Source organism: Dinoponera quadriceps, unplaced genomic scaffold (genome assembly GCF_001313825.1).
Source record: "Dinoponera quadriceps isolate SergipeBrazil2010 unplaced genomic scaffold, ASM131382v1 scaffold5784, whole genome shotgun sequence".
NCBI lineage: Eukaryota > Metazoa > Arthropoda > Insecta > Hymenoptera > Formicidae > Dinoponera > Dinoponera quadriceps.
The window spans coordinates 756,104-765,763 of NW_014559724.1; the positions used below are offsets into that span (position 1 = coordinate 756,104).

The 9,660-nt window shown below is 46.7% G+C and overlaps 1 protein-coding gene across 1 annotated transcript; it reads right to left on the minus strand.

Annotated features, from left to right (window-relative positions):
• Window positions 1-1,367: 1,367 nt before the first annotated feature.
• Window positions 1,368-9,654, minus strand: LOC106750461 (transcriptional activator GLI3-like). Its single transcript, XM_014630829.1, has 3 exons — window positions 7,794-9,654; window positions 3,314-3,457; window positions 1,368-2,809 (listed from the first exon to the last, which is right to left on the minus strand). Exons 1-3 carry the CDS (start codon window positions 8,177-8,179, stop codon window positions 1,501-1,503), a joined length of 1,839 nt encoding a protein of 612 aa, XP_014486315.1. The 5' UTR covers window positions 8,180-9,654; the 3' UTR covers window positions 1,368-1,500.
• Window positions 9,655-9,660: the final 6 nt, after the last annotated feature.

Here is a 9,660-nt window from a genome sequence, read left to right on the forward strand (position 1 = left end):
GGAAATATGTAGTTTACATCGTTAAACATGCTCTGCTTAACGAAGAAGTGCCACTTTGCGCCTTTTTCATGTTATTTCATTCCATAACTGACTCTTTACGTACACATATACACATATATATATAATATATAAACGTCTATATATACATATATTATACATACTTTTGTTTACATGAACATTACAATTTATCTAGGAAGATCGTGTTGAACATTATGGCATTATATTATATAAAGGAAAAAACATAACTCTTTGTCTTATAAATCGATTCTAACGTAACAGACTAATTAGGATGCAAAAACCAATTTTCTCGAAACTTTTAAGTAACTTTTAAATATATTTACAGTCGTGTAACAAACGTCCCCGGTTGGAAATTCCGCTCTTATCGTATTAGCGTTAGTATTCATACGGCGACACTAGTTTTAAGACGAAATCAAGAACGCCTACCCTCGGGAGCGTGTTGATCAAGGCATTCCTAATGACAATGAATCGTGTCTAGCGTACCAACATATTGATTATCTCTGATTAACAGTCCAATCGGTGTGATATCAATTTAGTTCGGCCACTTAGAGCGGATTGAGCAAGCTATTGTTCGACCTCCGACTGCCTCCGTCTCGTCATATCTCATTACGGTGTATTAAAATATATTTGGTTTCGCAGTCTGATCTGAGAAACGATCTCGGTTTGTTGAACCGATCTCGTTGAATTACCGTCGCGAGTCGCGGCCGAAATTCGCCGTCTTTTCTCCGTCCGATCCGCGTTTTAGAACGACGACAAGGAATGATGATTTCTATCAACGAATGCGAGCGAAACGGAATCTCAGTTCGTGTAACAGAACTGGGACTAGACGAACACTCAGTGGCAAGAAATGGTCTTCGTTATCGCGGCCGAAAACGTTCGTCTGAACGTTCAGTCGCGCTTATACTCGGTCGAGATAACTGAAGACACACAAATTTGTGACGGAACAGGGGATCCCTCGTAGGAATTTCTTTGTTCCTACAACCGTGTCCTCGTCTGGCCTGCGATTGATAGAAGGTCAGTTACACGAACCGAGTTTTTTCTTTCTTTTTGCCTAAGGGTTATATCCGGGGGAAATAATTTCTCATATATAATTGTCATATAGAATATGTCCATATATACACATATAGATATATCATTATATATTATATATATAATAATGATTATATATAATTATTATATATAATATGTATAATAATTATTTATAATTAATCTATTATATATATAATTATACATATATTTATATATAATCATATATAACTCTCTCTCTCTCTCTCTCTCTCTCTCATTATATATATTAATATATAATTATATATTTTTATACATGGACATATTCTATATATATGATGCTCTATATATAATTACATTTAATTACATAGAATTACATCTAATTATATATGGAGAAATTTCTCCCGGATATCTGTGAATTTTTTCCCCTCCGGTTTTCTTTTGGTTTCCCACGAGCCGATCTTCCGATTGCTTTTTCTACTTGTTGACCGTCAAGTCTAACGGCAGGTCCTGCTCCATCTCGACGACGGCCTCGTTTTTCAGCCTGAGGCCGCAGGTGTTGCCGGTGTCGGCGATGTTGCTCCAAACGTTATGCAGCCCGTACTGCAGCTCCACCGAATGCAGCAAGCGCTGAACCACGGGGTCCCGCGCACGGAGGATCAGGTCGGACAACAGCGACTTGCCGAGGAAGCCGTCGTTGCTGTGCACGCAGCACTTGTGCCGGCAGCAGCAGTCGCCGGCGGCGTCCTTGTACTCCTCCTTGAGCGGCGTGTGCTCCATCTGCACCACCTCCATTTTCACGTCTTCGGCACGCTTGATCACCGAGTGCCTCACCGGGTCGATCGTGTTCTCCTTCTTGCAGGGCGTGCTGTTGACGATCGAGTCGATGTTCCTGTAGTCGACCGTCGTGCTGGCGGTGCTGCTGCTGGTGGTGCTGATGGTGGTCTTGGTGCAGCCGCCGCAGTCCATCGGCTCCTCGCTCTTTATGGGCGTCGATTGCATGCCGATGCGCGGCATCGTGTCAGACAAGCGGCCCGGGCTCGCGTGCGGCGGCGAGGACATCGCGGAGCGGTCCTTGATGATGGCGTTGCCTCCGGCGGAAGCGTACAGGGGATTCGCCTGGATCCTCTCCGGTAAGATGTAGCTTTCGTCAAACATCGTCGAGTAGATCTTCACGTCCTCCTCGTACGGCTTCGCCGGGCTGATCACCGGCTGCTCCTGCTCTTTCCGTTGCTCCTGCAGATTGTACATGTTCTTCCACTCGACGAAGTTGCGCTGCTCCTCGAAGCTGTTGCTGGCCTTCGGGCTGGAGGCCGAAGTGTTGCTCTCGATGCTCGAGTCCTTCTTCGAGTCCGACTCGGAGTGCGCGCTGCTGCTCTGCTTGTCCGGCGAGAGCGCGTCGTATCTCGTCGGCGTCTTCTCCGGATGGTGGACGTTGCCGTCGTCGAAGCTCTTCTCTTGAAGCTTGTCGTTGTTGTTCACGTAATGGCGGTAGGTCTTGACGTGCTTTCTCAAGGACGACGGGTCGGTGTACCTCTTCGGGCAGCCTGGCACTTTGCAGCCGTACGGCTTGTCCACCGAGTGCGTGCGGGTGTGCTTGAATCGGTCCGAGGAATTCGAGTAGGCCTTGTTGCAACCTTCGACCGGGCAGACGTACGGCCGCTCGCCGGTGTGCGAGCGCGCGTGGATCTTCAGGTTCTCCGCCCGGCTGAAGCTCTTGTCGCATTGGAAGCAGTGATGCGGCTTCTCGTTCGTGTGCGTGCGCACGTGGACCAGCATTTTGTACCTGCGCGTGAGACAATCCCGCCGGTCAGCAGATATGCACGAGTGCCACCGACGTAGCGCACAGAGAAAAATATCATTTTACTGATAAAAGGCGATTATTCGAGTTACTTTCCTTCTTCTTGTAAATGATAATTATTTTAAATAGAGAATATTTTCTCGATAACGGTCTTAAAACATGCTCATCACAAATTTCCGGAAAGCTCATTATCACTTACTCAGAAGGATTTACTCTCTTTTCCAGAATATTATTATAAATTTTATCGAAGAAAAGTTAAATTCGATTAATTCGAATAAGTATATAAACCCGAAGTTTGTTTTAATTTAAGTTTCGTTTTAATTTAATATTCTTAGTTGAAATATACTGAGTTTATATCAGGATACATCTTGAATAAATTTGACGCTTATATATAATAATGTGATATATAAACTGACGAAACATTTGAAGCAAATAACATTTACTTGAATGCGGTATATATTTTTCGGCGTGTGCCGCAAGGGATCTTACCTCGCGTTAAATCCACGCTCGCCCCTCGGGCAGCCTTCCCATCCGCAGTAGAAGAGACCTCGCGCGCCCGGGGCCGCGTGCAACCTCGCCACATGACCCGCGAGTTGCTCCAGGGACGCGAACCTTTTGTCGCAATTTTGCCATCTGTAGAGAGAGAAAGAAGGAAATTAATATCTTATATACTACTTGTCCCTTCATGAGGCGCGAAGCGATCCGTAAAAAAACGGCCGGAATTGTGGGAAACCAACTCGTGGATTTTGCATCACGACAACGCACCATCGCACGCCTCGACACTTGTGTGTGAATTTCTGGACAAAATACTCAACGAATGTCGCTCCGCAAGCACCGTATTCACCAGACATTACCCCCTGCGACTTTTTCCCGTTCCCCCTACTGAAAAAAACCACTTTATGGACAGCGTTTCGAATCAATTGAGGATATCGAAGAAAAATCGCTGCGTGAACTGAAGGCCATACGTCTCACACGTCTGCCGTGTATGAGCGATGTTTCCAGAACTGGATCAAACGCTAGCATATGAGCGTTCTAAGCAATGGGAACTATTTTGAAGGAGACTAAGAATTTTGATGATGGAATTGTTATTTTGATTTTTAAAAATAAAGTTCGGACACTTTTTGATCACAGTATATATATTCTACGTGTGCAGAGTAACGATAAAAGTGACGATTCCATCCATTAATGTTATCCGAGAAAATGTAATTGCGTTACCGTTAGAAAAAGAAACATCGTTACTAAAACTTCAGCGAAAAAAGCATCTCGCAGCAATGACCACGTCGCGAGTAACGCGGTTTCCCTCCCACCCTGCTCATACACATCTCTCTCTCTCTCTCTTGGTCCTTCGAACGTTGCATCGAGGACGAGCGTTCGACGGTCCTGGAGAATCGGAGGCGATTCTTCGCGTGCGGCGCGAAACGCGAGCCGTGACTAATCGACGGCGATGCGTAAATATAGCATTCCGGCTTAGGGGAGGCGCACTGAAATATCGACATGTGATTTGCGTCACGAGCACGTACGCTGACTCGTCCAATTGATACCAATTCCGGCCATTTTGCAATTGCCGCCGGTTGACACCAGTTTATCGTAAGAGACCGGAGTTCGGGTACTATTCCAGTCAACGACTACGAATTCCGCCAATTAACAGAGGCACGGATCCGTCCGCGGGAGGTCGCGGATCAAGGTAATCCCGAGTGATTTGATCGGGCCGGACCCCCGTGGTGGGTCTTGCCTTCAATTTTGGTGGCTCGCGAGGTGGCCAAGAATCGAACACGGGGTCGTGTATTATTCATATATATATAATTCCCCGAAATTGCATATATATATATATATATATATATATATATGCAATTTCGGGGAATTATATGTAAATTATATATAAAATATATATATATATATATTCATCGTCGCTGCCTTATATTACAGCCGTTATAAATTAACTGCGCCGTTATTACCTAATATGACGTCGACGCATAATGCGCTATATATAAGACGTCCCTGACCAACCGCACTCTTTTTTTCATTGGCAAATATACTGCGCGAAGCTCTGGCGAAGTGCGATTTCGCGACGGGAGGTTCTCGAAGACGGGTTCACGAACGATCGTTAAAAAAGAGGTGGGCCGAGTCGAAATTTTAAATTCTACATAAATAGTACAAGTGCCTCTTTGATACCATAAAGGGAATTTGGTCTTAATTTTCATTCAAGTAATATTTGCATCAATACAGATTCAATCAGATCAAGGTTAAAAATATTCTAAAAAGATTCTAATATATACTTGCTTATATATGAGAATATCTATTCTTGATTTGAGACTATCTTTTTCTATGCAGCATCAAAGGAGAACAATAGAAGATCGAGCCATTGAACGCTTAACGCAGAACCAAATGAAAATTAAATAAAGACTTAAAAGTAGGAGTGAGATTTCGACCCGGAGAATTCTGAGCTGAGACGATTACAAGAGAGACTCAACGTGGTGAATATGTGGATGCCGTGGAGAGCATCGAATGGAGGACACACGGTATTCCTCGTGATAAGGAAATGCTTCAGCTTTCACGTGTAGATCACGTGAAAGAAGCAGCTCCTTTGCGTAAATGGTAACAGTGAGCTCTCTTGCTCCCACCCTCCTCTCCCTTCCTCTGATAATGCTCGTCATTTGATGTACTGGAGTCATAGATAATGTCGAGCAATAAAGCCGAGAGACTCCGTCGACGCGCGTCGTCACTCGACGCTCATGTATTAGAAAGATAAACCGGTTGCGAAAGAAATGCTCGAACAATATAGCATTTAGCGTCCGTCGCGCCTCATAATGATCATCGATGCGCGCGTTTTCTCCTCCTTCCCGGTTTATTATTATGGAGACTGACAACGTTATCGTCCCGTTCTGTTGAGTCTAAAATTTTATCGTCGGTGCGTAGACTTTGGATACAAAATCGAGCTGACTGTGCAAGCCTGCTGCTTATCGCGATCAAAAATGTCCCCTTCTGTGACGCAGCGTCCGTTATCTGTCGATCGAGCGGATCTCGATTACCGTGGAGAAAAAGAAACGCGTAAGCCCGTGTGAGCGATCCCGCGCGAGCTCCGAGTTTTTAATCTCGCGCGGGACCGTTTTCAGATGGAAGATGCGTTGCTTTTCTCTCTCCTTTTCTCATCATCGTCGGAGTCGAGTTACAGAATTTTCTCTGAATCTCCGACGAGCGGAAAGCCCCTTCCGATATCAGCGGGAGATACGGAAAACTGGTTACAACTGGTGCGCACGCGGCACGCGCGTATGTGGAAGACGCGCGCGCGATTCGCGAGCTATTCGCGAGAGTTACGTCGGGAGATATACAAATTAGCGAGCGCTGTTTCGAGAGGAATGGCGAACGCCGACGAAATGCAAACCGAAGCGCGGACGTCACACCTGATCGCCCCGGGACGCGATAAACTTGCCGATATCTACGATAGACACGGTAGACACGCGAGACGAGCGTAGAGTTACATACGCTGTAACTCCGCTTGCTCTCGGCCCCTTATCGTTTCGATTCACTATAAAGTTATCGGATGAAGTGGCGGCGTAGCTCCGGCACAATGAAAAATCCCGAGAGATTAGGAGAGTCGTGTCGGGAGATATTGTATACGAGAGAGAGAGAGAGAGAGAGATATAACAAAGATACCGCGGGAGGAAAGAATGTAAATAGAAAATTAAGATAAACGCATTTTTAGGAAGCGCTAGGTGCAAAGTACGGAGAAGCCGGTGGCAAGCTGTGGCAGCGGCCCGAAGGGAGAGAGAAAAAGAGTGAAAGAGAGAGAGAGAAAAGTACAGCGTCAGTGAAGATAAGGATAAAGATTTAAACGTATTGACTGATATGAAACAAATCTGTGTTGCATTTGGCTTACGGGATTTCATATACACACATATATACATATATACATATACATACATGTATATTATATATATATATATATATCGCACAGAGCTAAACGCGTCAAGCGAGCGGCTATCTATATTGTATATAAACCTAAATCGTAAACAAGCATTAGACCAATGCTGAGTTGAAATGTGACGCGAATTGCGCAAACAATAGTCATCTGTTCTCTCTCTCTCTCTGTCTCCTCTCAGCGACGTCTAGCAAAGATAGTGAATTCGTCCGATGCGAGAGCGCGATGTCGCGTCTTTATCAGCCCCCGGTACTATCTTAATTGGTCCTTTAACAACAATAATAATGGCGAGTGCAGTGCACCCGCGGAAAAATATGTCCAGTCGACTCCTCCGGACGATCTCTGATTCCACGCTGCTTTTTGCGCTTCTCGGTTGCAAGTCGAGATTCGCGAATGGAGAACCGCGAGAACCACTGCCCCTCCGACCTTCGCACGGCGTTATTTTCTATTTTACTCGCGAGAGAATTAACACGCCGACTGCCGCGCCGGGCGCTTTAAATATACGAATATAAGTAACATAAGTATCGCTCGTCTCTCGTTAATTCATCTACAAAACGTAACTCCCCGAAATTGCGTTTAACAAATTAAATTCACTTATTAAACATTCAGCCGATAGGAAGTTGATAATGAAGCGAACCAACGAATACATGCATTGTGAATTGCATCGATTTATCGTAGCCTTGACGATTTTAAGATTTAGTCAAGTGGTAAAAATTAATCGAAGCAATATAAAATGACAGAAAATAATAATATGGTTTAAGTTAAAGGCTCGGGAGAAATCCGATTCTTTCCTATTTTTCCGTATGGGTTTCTTCAGTTTCTTTCCGCGGGTGAGCGAAAAAGTGGGAAAATCCCGGAATTTTGCATATTTTTCCACGGATTTTTTGCCTCGGTTTCTTCCCGAGCGAAAATTGATAAGAGCCGCTATTTTCAAACTATAAAATCTATTCAGTGACAGTCAGCGCATTAGTAAGGAGTCGCGTACAAATCGATAATGGCTATCTCACAAGGCCTTACATTATCAGATTTACTAGGACGTTTCGTTCTTACCTGCATTTTAATTGAGCGTTCTCGGCCCCCCTGATGGAACCCAGTTCCAAGCTGGAGCTGGACGCGTCCGAGTCGCTGTGCGCCGGACTCGGTGGGCCGCCGTTGCCGAGAGCGCCAGGAGATACCCCCAGTCCGGTCAGTCCGGCGGACGGAGAGGAGTTTCCCAGTTCCTCCTCGGCCGGCATCCTTCGCGGCCAAACCGGAAGGTCCAGCTGCTGTTGGTGCTGGATACTGATGCTCCCGTAGTAGCTCGAGCCTGGGCTGGTGGAGTAGCCGGAAACCGGGTTGTAAAAACCCGGGACAGCTCCTAGCAGGGTGCCCGGGTAACGAGCGGCGCCGTAGGGACCAACGTGAGTTGGCATTCTGCCCGGAACGTAAACGATCATGTTTGTCTTTTGTTTTTCGCTCTTCTTTTGCCTCGCGCGGTCGCCCTTCCTTTCTTTCTCTCTCTCTCTCTCTCTCTCTCTCTATATCGACTTTATACACCGACTTCGCCGATTTGACCAAAGACGTGCAGATTTCGCTCGATTACCCGCTTTAATTAGTGAGACTCCGTTTAATTCGCGTTTTATGCGGCTTGATTATGCGCGCGTGAATGTGTACGTATATACATATATATATATATATATATATATGTGTGTATATACCGCCGCGAAAAATCAGTATAGACGCGTCCCCGTATGTACCCCTCCCCTCTCAGGAGGTCTTCCTCTCGTTCCCTCGGAGGAGGAATTTCCGAGTGATTTCACTTTCCGCTCGCCGCTCTGATCCTGCCGCTCGATGCTCGCTTTTAATGATCATTCACGGGCCGATATACAAGCGTATCGTGGCCCCCGAGCGATGTCGTCGCCCTAGATGAATCGCAGCCCTGACTCCTCGATGGCCCCTCGGCCGCCAAGGATCCTTCGTCTCGCTAATGAACGCCGCTATCCGATGATGTCCGGCTGACTTTTCCGATTAGAGCTTTCTCGACGACAAAGACATCAGCCGCTGCGCCAGGCGAGCGATCAAGCAACCCTTCCGCCCCGGAGACGCTTCGCGATGAAATTTTAACGAGTCCTCCCGGAGAATTTCGCTTCTCTCCCTCGAGATCCCTTAATGATAAATACGCATGCTCCCGTATCGAATTTTAATGAAAAACAATTCACTCTACTACTCTCGATCCAATTTTCCTCGAGATAAAGGCGATCTCTCTCTGTGTCAGATGCGCCGAAAGCTTCGTCCTACCGACGACTTTTTACGCCGAAGGTCTGACGGGTAATCGTCCCGCTGCCTCAACAAGCCCACCTCGCCGTGGTAAACGACCCGATCATCGGACTCTGACACAAGACTTTCCAGGTCTTGCCGGGACAGCGTCCTCTCCGGCTTCCTGAGCACCGTAGGTACGAGAAGTCGTCCGCGGCACCACGCACACACACCACTCTGCTCGCACCCTTTACCACGTAGTCCGAGTCCGTATCGTCAGATGTACTTGAACCGGTTGGACTTGAGTATACGGTAGCTCAGGAATTGCTTGCTGTACTCGATCGAGAACATAACTGGGCCGGAGCGCAGGGAACGAGTCATAAGACACTGCCGTCGCGCTACCGAGGACAGTCTCCGCGAGTGTTATCCTGAGGGAATCGCGAGGTGAACCGAGGAAACGTCCGAGGATAATCGGGTCTATCTGTCTCTCTCTCTCTCCCTCTCGTTCTCGCAGATGCACTCGGCAACGCGAGGTCGAGGAACCGGGATCACACGGGAGAGTCCCAATGGGAAGGTGCCGGAGTGCCGACGCTAAGAGAATCCCATCCTTCCTGAATTGTGCGTTGCTCGCTGAGCGTCGTCTCGAAGAATGACGCGTCGAGAAGCGAGAAGGGGGGGGGGG

Bases quoted from the DNA above. Each gene is read 5' to 3' on its own strand.
- LOC106750461 (XM_014630829.1), bottom strand. From the start codon at position 8,179: ATGATCGTTTACGTTCCGGGCAGAATGCCAACTCACGTTGGTCCCTAC. The intron at 3,458-7,793 runs GTAAGAACGAAA...CTCTCTCTACAG, and splicing joins AACGCTCAATTAAAATGCAG to ATGGCAAAATTGCGACAAAA. The intron at 2,810-3,313 runs GTAAGATCCCTT...TCTCACGCGCAG, and splicing joins GAGCGTGGATTTAACGCGAG to GTACAAAATGCTGGTCCACG.